This window comes from Rhinolophus sinicus, linkage group LG11, assembly GCF_036562045.2.
Source record: "Rhinolophus sinicus isolate RSC01 linkage group LG11, ASM3656204v1, whole genome shotgun sequence".
Classification (NCBI taxonomy): Eukaryota; Metazoa; Chordata; class Mammalia; order Chiroptera; family Rhinolophidae; genus Rhinolophus; species Rhinolophus sinicus.
In genome coordinates this window covers 30,341,335-30,358,141 of record NC_133760.1, presented here as the reverse complement: position 1 = coordinate 30,358,141, position 16,807 = coordinate 30,341,335, and the positions used below count along the sequence as shown (strand labels likewise).

Here is a 16,807-nt window from a genome sequence, read left to right as displayed (position 1 = left end):
CAAAACATAACATATTCTTCCAAAAAGTTATTCCTCCTAAGACTTCTGGTAAACCTGCCTTCCCCATCTTTTCCCGAGGGGGAGCTGTTGGCTCACTGTGCAGTCAAGAATCAAGAAATGAAGAGAGAATGGGAAGATGGGGGTTGGGCAAGGGGAGGGAGACCAAACCCAGCCAAAACCTCCATCCGCTGTGTATGAATGAGATGGTGGGTGGAGAAGCAGCCAAGTGTTCTCCAGGAAGGAGGTGCTGGGGGGAGGGTGGCCTGGGATTTGCTGGCAAGGATCAGGGCCGTGCGAGGCGTGTGAAGCTCTGAGTTGCCTGCAGGAGCAGTGCCTGGATAGAAGAAATACCCTTGTGATGTTGTTGTCACAGGAGCAGAGCAGCGGCGGGTGATCTGATGGCTCCCTCTCCAGGGACTCGAGGTCTCAGAGGGCAAATTCAGCTCAGTGGCACTTTGGAGTCGGAAACGGAAAAGCCCCAGGGCTGAAGGACAGCTGTTTGGGGAGCGACTAATAACTAAGAGGCAGGTGTGGAACAGGGGCTGGCCGAGCCCAGCTGCTGTCTCAGCTTGCTGCTAAGATCCTGACAGCAAAAAGCCCCCAGCCTGTGGTGACCAGGCTCCCTCCAGACAGGGCAATCTCGACGCTGCAGGAGGGGGAGTCAGCTCACAGAGTCTGGGAGGTTCCTCCTAGAAATATCAAGCTCATGTTTTGCACCTACATGTTTTGAGTCTGAAGCCAGGCTGAGTCACAAGCACGGGTGTTCTACCAGGTGTGGGGAGCAGATGGGAATTCGGAGATCTGTCTTCTCTGTGTCACAGTGTCGGGGTGACATGGGGCCAGTTTTAAGATTTTTGCCCCTCAATTTTACGCCTTGTAAAATGGGATGATGATTCCCAGACTCAGAGAGGATGAAGGCAGCCGTGGGCCCTCAAGGGGACTTTGTGCCATGTGTCTAGGCGTGCACACTTGTCCTCTGAGCGCTGCAGCCCTCAAATGCTTTTCTTTGAACTTCTCAAACCAGAAACATGATCGATAAAAGCAACAACAGCAACTTCGCCTCTAAATAAGTCTATCCTCGCACAGATTTACCATCCTTTTTCTGGAGGTATAAAATCTTTCTCCTCTCGTCCGTCCCTCCATGGTGTTCCCCTGGCCCAAAGACAGCCTGGGCAGCCAGGGGGCACTCTGTGTTGGCCGTACGCATGCGGTGGGCCTGCCCGTCTGTATCCTAGGCGGGGTCTGGCAAGATGATGCGGTCATCCTCAGCTGTGGCTGTCGCCCAGCCCTGATGCTCACTAACGCTGTGCTTGCAAAGAACGGAAATTCAAACTGGTCTCTAGGGGTAGAGCAGCCGACAAGCTGAAGACAAAGAGGGATTCTCCTGATGTCCCTTCCCCATACCCCTTGCTCCTGACATGGACCCCGGCCGTAACACCTGGGATGCCATCTACCCTCTGCGAGTTGGATGGCATGGGGCGATCGCTGGGGTCCCCGCTGCCCCTGCGGTCTCTGTTGTGGGTGTGGACAGAACCTGTTAGAGTGCTCTGTGTGGGACCTTAGCCTCGGCCCTCCTAACCTCTTTCCTTTCTCTCTCTCTTCCCCCTCTCTCCCTCTTCTCCCCTTTGCCTCCACTCTTCAGGTCCGATCCGTACTGGGTGCAATGAAAGCTCCACGCAGGCCTTACCATGGAAGGCTGTGACTCGCCTGTCGTCTCGGGGAAGGACAATGGGTGCAGTATCCCTCAGCACCAGCAATGGACTGAACTCAACAGCACCCACCTCCCCGACAAACCCAGTGGCATGGAGCAGTCCACAAGTGAGAACCACGGGCCCCTGGACAGCCTGAGGGCCCCGTTCAATGAGCGCCTCACGGAGAGCACCGCCTCGGCCGGCCCCACCGCCGAGCCCGCTGGCAAGGAGGTCAGCTGCAATGAATGCTCGGCCTCCTTCGCCAGCTTACAGACCTATATGGAGCACCACTGCCCCAGCGCGCGCCCCCCGCTGCCCCTGAGAGAGGACAGCGGGAGCGACACCAGTGAGGAGGGGGACGAGGAGAGTGATGTGGAGAACCTGGCTGGGGAGATAGTCTACCAGCCGGACGGCTCGGCGTACATTGTCGAGAGCCTGAGCCAGCTGACCCAAAGCGGGGGCGCCTGTGGCAGTGGCAGTGGGCCTCTCCCTTCGCTCTTTCTGAACTCTCTCCCCGGTGTGGGGGGCAAACAAGGGGACCCTTCTTGTGCTGCACCAGTCTACCCACAGATCATCAACACTTTCCACATAGCCTCATCCTTCGGGAAATGGTTTGAGGGCCCAGACCAGGCTTTCCCGAATACCTCAGCCCTGACGGGGCTCAGCCCTGTCCTGCACAGCTTCCGCGTTTTTGACGTGCGACACAAAAGCAACAAGGATTACCTGAACAGCGACGGCTCTGCCAAAAGCTCCTGCGTATCCAAAGATGTTCCCAACAATGTGGACCTGTCCAAATTCGATGGCTTTGTGCTCTACGGCAAGAGGAAGCCCATCCTGATGTGTTTCTTGTGCAAACTGTCCTTCGGGTACGTCCGTTCCTTCGTGACCCACGCGGTACACGACCATCGAATGACCCTGAGTGAGGACGAGCGGAAAATTCTTAGCAATAAGAACATCTCCGCTATCATCCAAGGGATTGGCAAAGACAAGGAACCCCTTGTAAGTTTTCTGGAACCAAAAAACAAAAACTTTCAACACTCTTTAGTTTCCACAGCTAACCTCATAGGCCCCGGACACAGTTTTTATGGTAAATTTAGTGGCATTCGAATGGAAGGGGAAGAGGCTCTCCCAGCTGGCTCTGCCGCTGGCCCCGAGCAGCCCCAGGCTGGTATCTTGACCCCCAGCACCCTCTTGAACCTTGGCGGGCTCACCAGCTCAGTCCTGAAGACCCCCATTACCTCAGTCCCCCTGGGGCCTCTGGCCTCCAGTCCTACCAAATCCTCAGAGGGCAAGGACTCTGGGGCAGCAGAAGGAGAGAAGCAAGAAGTGGGTGATCCGGATTGCTTCTCCGAGAAAGCAGAGCCAGCCGAGGAGGAGGCAGAGGAGGAAGAGGAGGAAGAAGAGGCCGAGGAGGAAGAGGAGGAGGAAGAGGAGGAGGAAGAGGAGGAAGAAGACGAGGGTTGCAAAGGACTCTTTCCAAGTGAGTTGGATGACGAACTGGAGGACAGGCCCCACGAGGAGCCTGGGGCCGCGGCAGGTAGCAGCAGCAAAAAGGACCTTGCTCTCTCAAACCAAAGCATTTCTAACTCCCCCTTAATGCCTAATGTGCTCCAGACCCTGTCGAGGAGCGCAGCTTCTACTAGTTCTAATTCTGCTTCTTCCTTTGTTGTCTTTGATGGTGCGAACAGGAGGAATCGTTTAAGCTTTAACAGTGAGGGCGTCAGGGCCAGTGTGGCAGAGGGCGGCAGGAGGCTGGACTTTGCTGACGAAAGTGCCAATAAAGACAATGCCACAGCACCAGAACCAAATGAAAGCACAGAGGGCGACGATGGGGGCTTTGTCCCCCATCACCAGCACGCTGGCTCCCTCTGCGAGCTTGGGGTTGGGGAGTGCCCCTCGGGGAGCGGTGTGGAATGCCCCAAATGTGACACGGTCCTGGGCTCCTCCCGCTCGCTGGGTGGCCACATGACCATGATGCATTCTCGTAACTCGTGTAAGACACTCAAGTGCCCCAAGTGCAACTGGCACTATAAGTACCAGCAGACACTGGAGGCGCACATGAAGGAGAAGCATCCTGAGCCGGGGGGCTCCTGTGTCTATTGCAAAAGCGGGCAGCCCCACCCTCGGCTGGCGCGAGGCGAGAGCTACACGTGTGGTTACAAGCCTTTCCGCTGTGAGGTGTGTAACTACTCCACAACTACCAAAGGCAACCTCAGTATTCATATGCAGTCCGACAAGCATCTCAACAACATGCAGAACCTGCAGAACGGAGGCGGGGAGCAGGTCTTCAGCCACAGCGCTGGGGCCGCGGCGGCTGCAGCTGTGGCCGCGGCCGCCGCGGCCAATATCAGCAGCTCCTGCGGGGCCCCCTCACCCACAAAACCAAAAACCAAACCCACCTGGCGGTGCGAGGTGTGCGATTATGAGACCAACGTGGCGAGAAACCTCCGTATCCACATGACCAGCGAGAAGCACATGCATAACATGATGCTGCTGCAGCAGAACATGACCCAGATTCAGCACAACCGCCACCTGGGCCTCGGCGGCCTGCCCTCGCCCGCCGAGGCCGAGCTTTACCAATACTACCTGGCCCAGAACATGAACCTGCCCAACCTGAAGATGGACAATGCTGCCTCGGACGCCCAGTTCATGATGAGTGGATTCCAGCTGGATCCCTCGGCGCCCATGGCCGCCATGACGCCTGCTCTAGGTGAGGCTGACTCCATGTTTGTTTGTTCTATGATGTGACTTAAACTGGGGAAAATTGAAAATAGGCTGAGGTCCTATGGATTCGGTTGCTATTTTTTTTTGTTTTTCCCCCTTGAGTCGTTTTGTGTTAACTTGAGTGTCTGACAATCAAATATGTTTCTCAAGAATCCCTTGAACTCTGTGTGTGTCTATGGAAGATTGTATGCATTCAACAGAGATGTGATTAGACCCCAGCTCCTTAGGCCAGGATTAAAATTTAAGTGCTTCCTCTAGTTTTTGGCTTCTGGTCAACCTTCCGTCCTATTCCCATTCTCTCTTTCTCTGTCTCTTTCTCCATTTGAAAAATCGCCACAATTATCTGAAACTTTTGGATTCCATTAAATATTTATTGAAACTTACAGGAAACTGTAGCTGGAGTTTTAAATAGGAACAATCATCTCCATAAGAGGAACTGGAAACTGTAGCGTGCTTTTTTCAGGTAACCAAAGGCTGGTTCTGTGCTGAGCTGGGAACCACCCAGATAGGTTTCTCAAAGTTCTGTGTATTTACGAGGATCTCAGTGAAAGAGATGTGTTCTTTTCCTTTCTTGTTTTGCATGAGCCGTCGGTGATTTGTATAGTTGGGAATTAAATTGCCCTGGGGCACCATAAGGACTGGTGTGATAGATGGAAATGAATAAATTCTAAAATTGTACATCAAAGAAAGCTAAGTTTTAATATCAGTTAGATCCTGCTTAATGGAGCCTTTGTTGCCATGAAAAACGACCCATATTTAGAGAAGGTGAGCTGGCTGTGTCCAGACACCAAGTCTTACCGATTGGCTTCATAGATACAGAATGGGACCAAAAGGATAGGATTTGGATGCCGAAAACCATGAGTCTTTGCATAAAAGAATCATGACCACTTTGAGGGGAGAGCTTCTATAGGTAGAAAATGTACAAATCCGTTTCGTTAGCACCAGCATGATGGTTGGGCCACTCCTGCCCCCACCCTGTGCTTTGGACAGACGTGGCTTGGTCTCCATTCCCTGATCCTGCTAACCTCTTGGGACCAGTGGTGATGGCCTGAATTCAGCAGTATCCCCTTACTGGCATGGGATAAGTTGTTCTCGGCAACAAAGTGTGAGCAAGTACTTTTATTCTGGCATGATTTTAGGTCAATGCCAGGGAGATAAACCTCACCAGTTGACATGCCTTTATTTGTGTGGGGTTTTAGTGTTAATTGCTGCTGATGAGTTACATTTCATAACAATTTAATTTGTTTTTCTTGCTATACATTTAAACTTGAATTGTTGCTACTTTAATCTTGTTTTCTGTTTTGGAACACTGACCTGTTGGTCCTTTATGACCAAGTGATTGGAAGATGTCTTATGGACTGGTGAATCATGGGTGCGGAGGATCAATTGTCTTATTTGTCCCCAGAGTGAACCCAGAGGGGATGCACACCACACCAAGGAATGGCATCAGTACTCTGTGTTTTTCTTCCTTTTTTGAACCTTTGGGAATTGGGGTTTTCTGGTCGGGAGATTTAAACTCTTGAGGAGGGAGATCTTAGAGTAAATCAAATATAATGTAGGTGGAATGAAGACACAGAAAATGGATGGGTTCATGCTGGGTCAAAGTGAGATCTTTTTAATTATCTTGAAAACCAGTAATTCTGACTTAGGCTCGAATGGAGAGTTAGAGAGATAGTTTGCTTTTACACCACGTGTCTGTGAATCCTTGGGGCATCATGCATTATGGCTATCTGTGGATGCAAAAGAAAGAGCAGAATGAATCCCTATGCTCTGGACATGCACCAAAGGTCTGCACTTTCTTTCTTAACGAAACAGAGCTCTTCTTTCTAAGGACCTAATCAGGAAGGGCCCTTGAATTTCCAGTGTCAGCTGAGGCATGTCTGTGGAAACCTTCTGTGTCTGCCTTAGGCCGCGAGAGCTGTTGTTGAGATGGCAGGAGAGCCACAAATGCTTTATGCTAAAGCCTGACTGGGCATGGGTATGATAGGACATGTCCAAAGGACGTTAACTTGTACGACCTCAGTAGAAGTTGCATGGCCTCAGTAGAAGCGACATATGTAAATGAGAGGAGCCAGACCTTTCAGTTCGCTCTGCAGTTCTACTGGTATTTCTTAAGGCCATTTGTGATAAAGCTATAGGTTATTAGAGATTACTGGGCTCTGTAGGGGCAAGAGTGTGTGTGTGTGTGTGTGTGTGTGTGTGTGTGTGTGTGTGTGTGTGTGTGTGTGTGTGTGTAATGTACTCCTGCTTACAAAGTTATTCTCATACTACCTTTGACAGAACCTTCTCTTTTGTGATACCAAACAGGCTGATTCTGGGAGGTTTCCTGCTAGAGGCCTTTAAGGAAAGGGTCAGCACCCTTGGTCTAGTCTGGTTGGATGTGTCACCATTTGTAGATAACATAGACTGGAGGCCATCTGAATATCTTTCTGATCATCCCTTTGCACTCTAAAGTTTAGCACAGCACTGAGAAACGGATAGCTTGTGGGGGCCTCCTCGTGTTTCCCCCATAGCCAGCTGGCCACAGGACACCTACATGAGGTTTAATGGGTCCTTTGCGCTGCCTTTGAGCCTGGAAGATATCTTTTCATCCCTGTGCCTCTCTGACGATGTGCTAATGGGCAGGCACATGTGCCAGGGTGTACATTTCCAGTGTTAAAGTCAGGTGCATGTGGAAAGATGGGGGCCCACTGCTTTCCAAGACTATCTATCCAGCCTGGCTCGAAAGTAAATGCCTGCTAAGTTCTCACTTACGGGGGCTATCCTCCAAATCCTTGTGAATTAGGGGAGGTTCCACTTCTTGGAGGCTGAATTAGTTCCTACCGGCTCGATGGATTTATAGGAGTCTAAGCCTTGGGTTCGTTTCTCCAAAATGTGGTTCTTGGAGGGAGTTTTGGCTGGCCAGTTACCCCCATTTCACTGTTACTCTGTTTCTTTCTTTGGTTTGCATTTCATATAGGGACTTATTCCTCAGCGTGTTCTTAGGACTTCTCATTTTCACTGAGGCTTCCAACAAGTGACAGTCGAATTTCTCTTTAAATTTTTTTTATTGGGGAATATTGGGGGACAGTGTGTTTCATTAAGGCCCATCAGCTCCAAGTCGTTGTCCTTCAACTGAGTTGTGGAGGGCACAGCTCAGCTCCAAATCCAGTTGCCATTTTCAATCTTTAGTTGCAGAGGGCACAGCCCACCATCCCATGCGGGAATCGAACTGGCAACTTTGTTGTTGAGAGCTCGCGCTCTAAACACCTGAGCCATCCGGCCGCCTCTCGAATTTCCCTTTAGAGCGATATCGATGTGCTGAGGTTAAATTTAAAAAGTGGAGAAGATTTGATGCTTCAGGTGGTCGGCATCGGAAACAAATATGTGTTCGCTCCTTGTTTCACCCTCTGGGTAGTTCCCACTTGTACTGAGTATTATGTATGTTTCATGGATGCTGCCTGGCCCCCGGCCCTATTAAGGTGTGGAGTTCTTAGTCTTTCCCCCCCTCTTTTTCCCTCTTGTCCTAAAAAGAATGGCTTGTCTCACCAGGGGAGATTGCAAGAGAGAAAACAAGCAGAAAGCTTCCTGACCCTTCTGGAATGCGCATGCAAAAGGTTTCTGGGGCTTGCTAGACAGTCCACAGGCTTCAAACGCAGCCGGTCTGCTCTGCAGGGCCTGCCTGTACTCATCTCACCCAAGGTGCCTTGTGTAGCGTAAATGAGAAAATCATCAAAAATATACATACCGTCTATCCTTTGATTAACCACTAACTTGGATTCTAATCAGTCATTAAAAGACAAGTAACATTAGGCCAACCACATGTAAAAGGTCGAGTTTAAGTATCAGCTGGGGAGAGGCAGGGGCAGACAGCTCAAATGGGTATGTGTTTTGGGGAGAGGCAGAAAATAGAAGCCGACGCTCCGTGTTCCACTAGGCTGTCCGCTTCCAGGTAATGGAGGGAAGGCTGCTCTTTCCAAGCCTTTCTCGTGATCTAAATGAGAGCTTGAGGTGTTAATTTACCGCTGGTGAATGAGAGCCTGTCCCTGGTTTATGCAGGGCAGTGATGGACTGAGAAAGAACAGGGGTGGTGAGGGAGCAGCAGAGCTTTCGTGGACCCTTTTCTGGGGGACAGTGAACTGACCTTTGCATTTCAGGGCCCATCTCAATCCACTTCCCATATCTGTGACATTTTGTTTCCGTTTTACCCTTGTCTGGTAGAGCAGACATTTGAACATCTGTGCAGAGGGCTGGGATTTTCTAGAGGTTCAGTGAGGAGAAGACCTGCCCTCTGTCCTAAAAAGGCAGCCCCTGGTGGCGACACTGGCCAGCCTGTGGCTGTGTGTATGGCTGACTTATGACAAAGGAGAATGTGACGTGTGACATAACAGATGCACATCATACAGTGTGGGGGCTCAGAAAAGGGAAAAGATTGTACTCTGGGGAGATGTGGGGGGAGCTGGTACCATTGACGGGCCGGTGGGGTACTGATCAGCGGGGTGTGATGAAGCATAGGAAGGTCGTTCCTGAAATCTCAGATTCAGGCCTGTGCTGTCCAATACAGTAGCCACATGTGGCCATCTAAATGGAATTGAATTAAAAAATAAATAAAACTGAAAATTCAGTTTCTCAGTTGCAACATGGCCATGTTTCAAGTGTTCAGTAGCTACACGTGGCTAGTGGCCACCACACGGGACAGTGCAGATGTAAAACGTCTTCCATCATCGCGGAAAGTTCTGTTGGATGGCGCTGCTTTAGATAAATGCTGGGCCCGATTCTGATTTACTATAAAGGCTTCGTACCTTAGATCGCAGCTAGAGCTCATTTCCAACTTGTTGGGGTCTGGAGTTTCAGTTTCTATTATGTCCAGTGAATGATGCTTATTTGTATCTTTTCTAGGATCTAAGCGAGGGGCTGAATTGAAATATTCAAGAGTTTATGGTTTCCTACCTTTTTCTAGGTGTTCCTTTCCAAAAGGAAAGAAAAACACCCCACCTTTCATAAAGCCTTCCACGAATTTTTAGAAAGATCTGAATGCATGAAGTTGATTTTTGTTGTTGTTTTGGTGGTTTTTCCAGTTAGTAGCACCTTGCAACTCTTGAAACGTGGTCTTTTGTCTCCCTTGAACCAGGGTTGAGGGAAGTGGAGGGCTAGGTGGTGCCTCAGTTATGGCTGCAGCTGTGAGCCTGGCCTCTGATTCTCTTCCCTTCTCCTTCCCCGCAGTGGGCGGTGAGATCCCCCTAGACATGCGTCTCGGGGGTGGGCAGCTGGTGTCGGAGGAGCTGATGAACCTGGGCGAGAGCTTCATCCAGACCAACGACCCGTCGCTGAAGCTCTTCCAGTGTGCCGTGTGCAACAAGTTCACCACCGACAACCTGGACCTGCTGGGGCTGCACATGAACGTGGAGCGCAGCCTCCCGGAGGACGAGTGGAAGGCCGTGATGGGGGACTCGTACCAGTGCAAGCTCTGCCGCTACAACACCCAGCTCAAGGCCAACTTCCAGCTGCACTGCAAGACAGATAAGCATGTGCAGAAGTACCAGCTGGTGGCCCACATCAAAGAGGGGGGCAAAGCCAACGAGTGGCGGCTCAAGTGCGTGGCCATCGGCAACCCTGTCCACCTCAAGTGCAACGCCTGCGACTACTACACCAACAGCTTGGAGAAGCTGCGGCTGCACACGGTCAACTCCAGGCACGAGGCCAGCCTGAAGCTGTACAAGGTAAGAGCCAGGCTGCCTCTGGAAGGAGTGGGTGCGCTCCCTGGGCGATGGCAAGGGCTGGGGCTGGAGGAACAGTCTCTGTCAAGGCCGGGTTGGTGGCTGGACGGCGAGCTGGTGTTGGAAGGGGAGTTGGCATCCCCTTCCTCATGAAGCTGCAATGGGGTGGCAGGCGTCAGCTGGTACCTGAAGATTCTCTTTGTGGGGTGCCCCATTTAGGCAGGTTTTGTTTACAGCAGCCCGGTACTGTCACATTGTTCCCCGTACCCTCTGACTGTCTTTATAATCGACTCTTTTCGCTAACTCACCATTCTGTTTCCCGAGTTCTTGGCTTTTGTGTTCCTGGGTGCTTCTGTGTTTTCCCTCTCCCTTGCATGCTGTCTGTTCTTCTTTTCTGTCTCATCCCCCCACCCATTTTTTAGTTATTTTATAAAATCGCTTCTCTCCTGGATCCCCTGGGGTGCTTTGTCCATTTAGTCATTCAGTTCATTCATTCAGCAGATAAACACTGAGCACCTACTATATACAAGGCACTGTTCAGGGCGCGTGCCTGCATCCGTGCACAAAATAGACAAGAAATACCTGCCCTCATAGAGTTTCCGTTCTTTTGGAGGGAGATGGGAGCACAATGAATAAATTACACCGTAGGCTAGAAAGTGGCTAAATGCTATGGAGAAAACTGGGGTCTGGTAAGGGGCTCCTTTGTTTTTTTCCTCTTGTCTTGCCATGTCCTATGTCCCCTTTCTCTTCCTCGTATTTGTATTGCTTTTTCCAGACTTCTTCCATCTAGCCCCTCTGCCTCTGTCCTCTCTCCCCTTCCTTCCTCCCTCCTTTCTAACCTCTCCCTGCTCCCTCCATTCCGTCTTCCAGTCCGTAGACGGTAACAAGAAGGAGGTGCTCAGATGCTGTAAATAGTCCTTTCACTTGCACGGCAGAATTGCTCCAGACGTTTCTATTGATTTCCACTGGACTTAAAGCCTCACCTTTTTCTCTAATCATCCCATAATGGCTTTAGTATGAACAATCAGGTACAAATCGCCATAAATCTGCCCAGCCTCTTTCCACATACCTTCCACGCCCTCACCCTCTCTCTCCATTTTCCTCCCTTTATTGTTAAGTCTCTCCTCTTTTCTTTCACACTGTTTCCCATGTCTTTGGGCCAGTGAGTGCCAAGTTTCTGCTGACCCTAGGTTGCTTTCATCCCCTTGCTACTCATGGTGATTTTAAATAGAGACTCCAAATCAAGAAGACTTCTGATCCTTTCCCCAAACGGTCTCTGTCGAGATTGATAACTAATGCATGTTACAACTGCTTGTTCTCAGGCTGTTGTAAGGCCTGTGTAACATGGATGAGAAACCATTTTAGGGAAAGGAGTTGAGAATGCAGGCATGAGGTAGTGGGAATAGAATGTTCTGGAATGGACTGCTGACTCCAGCGTGGAGGGGCTTGAGCGGTACAGTGGGGAAGGTCTGGACACCAAGTAGCCAGCCCCTGTCCTGCGTAATCAAGAATCTCATTGGGTGGCTTAGCTTTGTTCCACCATTGAAAGAAAAGGCTCCTTGCGGTCAGTTTAAATTGAAGGTCTTAAGTGGCCACAGGGAGGTGCCAGTGTGGTCCAGAAAACCTGATGAAAAAAAACAGTGGAAAAAAGAGTTTCCGAAGGACCCAACTGAGCACAATTAGTGCAGAGGACTCAGTGTGGCCATGGAAGGTTCTATGCAACGCTGATGAAGGGCATTTAGAGCTGGCACAAAGCCAGGCTCTTCCATCCAAGGAAAAAGGTGCCCTTCAGATTGTAAAATGTGCACAGCGGTGATTAACTCCACACTATGTTCTCCAATAAGAGTATACCAGGCCCTTGGCTTTGCTTCCAAAAGGCCTGGAACCAGGAGGATTCGCTGAGAATAATCCCTTTTTGGTCCCCGAACCATGTCCACGGGTCACACCTAGAGAGTCAGGTTGAGGCAGTTTCCAGGATGGATGTGAGAGAAGCTGTTGGTGTGTTTCCATTCGTGTTTTGCTGAACTAACTCTGGCCACTCATTCTCCTTGGCCTGATTTTCTCATTTTTCCTTCTTTTAAAGATGGAGGAAACTCCTGCTCCAAAGGGGCAGTGTAGATAGAAGGGCCATAGGTGTTGGGATACAGGATAGAGTATGGGAACCAGTGCCTCAAGGAGAGGTGCCGAACAGTGTGTTTGGTTGGCACCTCCTAGGGGTTGACCAACCCCCCCACCTTCAGGGCAGAATTCCCTGTGTCAGGAGCTGAAGGTCGTTAGCCTGGTCTCGTTAGTCCTTGGGTAATGAACGGTCCTCAGCTTGCTGTGGCTCTGTGGTGGGGGCAGGGAGCTCTCCCACCTAGTCCCGGATGGCACAGAGATGGCCTTAGCATTCCAGTGCTTGCACCGAGGCTTTTTGTCCCACAGTGTGACTAAGACAAACTTCTCCTGCCCCCGAGGGGGCTCCCTCTCCCACGGTTTCCATGACTCCACGGATTTGGGGTGGGGTCTGGAGGTGGTTTGAGAGCCAGTTTTTCTCTAGGCCCTGGTGTGGCCTGTAGTAAATGGAGATTGATTGCATGTTATTTTTCCTCTTGCTAATGTAATCCATTAGCCCAGCACATGCATAATCAGTTTAGAGCACAGTTAACTGGATGTAATCGAGTTCTTTACTGTCTGCTAGAGAAACAGCCCCAGATGCTGCTGACCCGGGGAGGGCCCCGGGCTTCTCACACAGTCCTCCTGACTCACCCCTTCCCAGTCCCCACCCCACCCCACCCTGCTTCCCTGGTAGATTATTCATTATTGGTCAGGGAGACTCCCTAACTTGCTTTCTGCTGCACCTACTCAAATGGCTGTGATGTGCTTGACTTCCTGATGGGTCTCCCACCCTCTCTTTCAACTGAGGCTTTTCTTCCCCTCTTCCTTTTTCATGTTGGAGACAGAGCGGCAGTCTCGGGAGATTCAAGCAGAGGCGTAGCTTTCCGGTTTGTCATTTGACCTCACACTGGTCCAGAGTCACTTGTCTTGGGGCTATAAATGCTGGGACATATGTTGCTGTACCAGGGCTGACCTGTCTGAAAGCGTGAGCTAATTTCTAATCTGGACACGAGAGAGGGTTGGGCTAACCAAAACAAACAAACAAACAAACAAAAAAACCCAAAAACCTGGTGATATTATTTCCATTGTGCCTGGAATTGATCTAGTTTTGATTATTGTGTGAGAGCCAGTTTTTAAATTGAGATTAATGGTCAGTGAATTCGTCCTCCCTGCCTCCTGGCTGGAGGAGGCTGCAGAGCCCCAGACATCAGATGGAAGAGGTTTCCTTTTCTCCGGACTGCCAGGTTACTTTTGTGAAGAGCTCACCGTTGACCCCCTGGAGTGATTTATTTTTTGTATCTTAAGTAGTGGTGGACTCTGGCCCTGCCCCTACTGGTCATATGCCCACATCCTCGCACCTGCCATTATGGGACACTGTGAGTGATCAGAGCAGCAGAAAGACCAGCTGCCCTGCCCAGTTGAGGGGCTGGACTCTGGGTTTGAATCTGAGTCAGAACGGAGGCATGTTGTGGAAAAGGTACTTGTCTCTCGTTAGGGCTCGTGTCCCAGCACACGAGGTCTGCACCTTTCTGCTCTCCCTGGTAAATGTATCACTCCTGTCTTAGAGGACCAGTACCCAGGCTTTGTTCTTCCTCTCTTTCCATCCATAGAGATGCGGGGTGCCCTTGCTTGTCTTAAATAGGAGAGGGCAGAAACGGTAGTCCCTCTTCCCCATGGGGGATACATTCCAAGAGCCCCAAAGGATGCCTGAAACTACAGATAGTACCGATTCCTATGCATTTTGTGTTTTCCTATACATACATACTTATGATGAAGTTCAATTAGTCAGAGTAAGAGATTATCACCAACAACTAATAATAAAGTAGAACAATTTTAACAATATACTGTAATAAAAGTTATGTGGATGTGGCTTTATGAAGTAAAATAAGGGCGACTTGAGCATAAGCACTGTGATACCAAAACAGTTGATCGGATAACCAAGACTGAGTTACTATCAGGCAGGAAGTACGGACAGTGTGGAGACCTGGACAAAGGAATGATTGACATCCCCGGTAAGATGGAGGGGGGTGGCGCGAGATTTCATCATGCTACTCAGAACAGTGCACAATTTAAAACTCACAAATTGTTTATTTCGGGAGTTTTCCATTGAATAGTTTCGACTGTGGTGGACAGCAGGTAACAGAAATTGTGGAAAGTGAAACCGTGGATAAAGGAGGGACTGCCGTACTGACAAAGGCCTGCCCTCTGCTCTCCTCCATGCCAGCGCTGATCCTGAGTCCACGGTGTGTGGGTTCAGAGCTAGTGTGAGCGAGCTCTTCTGGCCGTATCTGGACTTCTCTGCTGTGTGGTGTCCCTGGTGAGCGCTCTGAAATTTGTAGTGTGTTCTGCTCGGGGGAGGAGGGTGCAGAAAGGGCAGGGGGTGATCAGTGCACACCTGCCAACTATTAGATCCTGGTTTTCACTTTGATGTTTTTCTTCACCTGAGAGTCATTGGAGTGGAAATCCATCAACTTGAGCAGATAGATTAAGATCCCACCAGAATCTATTACTCAAACAGTTCCCAGCTGAGGTTCCTTTGATTGGGCCAAGCCTGAAGGTTTCCTATTAATCTTAAATCATACACAGAGAAGGTTGTCTACCACAGAGGTGGGTCTGGGCCCCATGTGAGCTGCCGTGGGCCAGCCAGGCAAACAGGGTGAAATGCCAGCTCTATTTGGCTTCAAGTAGGCGTTCGGCACCCATTGACTGAAAGACACATATGCCAGTTTTCCACACAGTGGACTTTCACTTTGGCCATTCTGTGAGGATTATGCAGGGCGGAAAGACGGCAGTAAGAAACCCTCTATCGGACTCTGCATTCCTTTAGAATCTTCTCAGTTCTTTCCCCGCTGGGTAAGAAGCTGGTTGGGACTGACACTCCAGCAGGGCCATAAATTCACCACAAGGTGCATGGACAAATCAGAGGATGTAGATGAAGTCAAGGATTTGGTTTACAATATGCATTTTTTGCGCTTCTTTATGGTACACTGGGCTGGGGTGGGGGTCTTAGGAAGACAGCCGCACGCTTACGCCCATTGGTGGTGACTGGTGGCCGTTGTTTGGCTTGGAAAGCAGAAAGCATAAATCCTCAGGTGAGCGAGCCGCCTCTCCACCTGGTCCTCTCTGCCCTGGTGTGGCTACGTGTTTGAAGCACTGGTGCGAGTGTCATCTGGTTTACATTGTCATTCTGGAACCAGTTTCCTCAAACCTTGTTTTCTCATTAGGTTGACTAGGTTTTTTTTTTTTTTTTTTAAGTGCATACTTCTGCCTTCTTCTCATACCTCAGTGCCTTCAACCAAAAATGAAAGGAGGGGAATGTTTTCGTGTGGTTGATTTAGAAGGTGTGAAGGGCCAGATGTTTGGGTAGATTTTAGCACCTTTAGCCTTCATGCCCTCCGTCTCCTGGAGCAGCTGGATGTCTGAAGTTCATTTCCCCCCACTTAACGGCTGGGCAGCTGGGTTGGGAGACTGCACGAGGGCCCCATGCTCCTTGGTGGAGATCCCGGGTTGGTGAAGGCAGTGTTTCTGGCCACCAGTTAACTTCAGGGGGACTCTGGGAAGATGGAAAGATCTTTTTCAGAGGGAGTGATCGTGCCATGAGAAACTAATCCTTCACTGCTGTAGCAGCTGCGGCCAATGTATGATGTAGGAACATACGGCCATCGTATGGCCATTGTGGGCGGTGTGAGAGGTTGGCACCTCACTGCCCAGTTCCTTCAGAACCCCCCACCCACCTTTATCTGAATCCCCCCAATAGGTATTATTTCATTCAATACATTCACTCAGCTGCTTGGCTTTAAACCCAACCTTTGTCCTGATTCTTCTGGTTATAGAATTGTCCACCCCCTCAGGTCAAGAAGGTAGGGTCAGTGCTCCATTTTAGCTCCACACTTTAGATATCACATCATGGAGTTGAAATCTTACTATATGTGCCTATTTTTTTCTTAAATCCAGTACTAAATATGCCACTTGTTGAAAAACCAATTTTACAACCATTACCCATAATACTTTTTTTTCCAAATGCTTTTAGTATTTTTGTTTTCCTTTTTTCCTCCTGAATCCTTTTTATGGATGAAGAAGAACTGATCAGACCCTTTTAGACTATTACTGTATTCTTAATTATTTCTTATGAGACTACGTAGCATTCCATGGGTACCTCAAATGTAAGCTAATAATAAAAGATGGATTTGTTATGGTAAAAATTAGTATGAATAATATATGTTTACTGTAGAAAATCTGAAAAATCTAGGGAAGTATAAGAAAATAAGTATTGGCCTAATCGTACCATATAACAACGTATTTCCATCTTTTTGCATATAGCACAGGCATTTTACAAAATTAGAATGATGTGGCATGTATACAGTACCCTACCTGAGCCCTTTCTCGTATCTTTGAGTATTCTTCAATCATTTTTTTAAATGTAAGTTTTTTTCCTGCTTTCCAACTCTGTTCCTCAGAAATAAGTCACTGTTACGTTTAGTTTATATCCTTTTGGGCTTTTTCTGTGTTTGTACTGATAGAAATGTATGAGCATGTGTGTGTACACATACATGCTGTTCACTTAAAAATCTTTATAGACGTGTGCTATGCTTTCAGCTT

At 49.4% G+C, this 16,807-nt stretch overlaps 1 protein-coding gene across 5 annotated transcripts in view; it reads left to right on the top strand.

Annotated features, from left to right (window-relative positions):
* The window catches only part of ZFHX3 (zinc finger homeobox 3), a 244,918-nt gene that overhangs the window by 81,790 nt on the left and 146,321 nt on the right, over positions 1-16,807 (top strand). For 3 of the 5 annotated variants that reach the window (XM_074314649.1, XM_074314650.1, XM_074314648.1), the window contains exons 2-3: positions 1,643-4,401; positions 9,618-10,114. In XM_074314649.1, coding sequence (XP_074170750.1) covers positions 1,689-4,401; positions 9,618-10,114 — 3,210 coding nt within the window. In that variant the 5' untranslated portion in view covers positions 1,643-1,688. The remainder of the gene's footprint in view (positions 1-1,642; positions 4,402-9,617; positions 10,115-16,807) is intronic. The other 2 variants (XM_074314652.1, XM_074314651.1) reach the window with 1 other exon arrangement.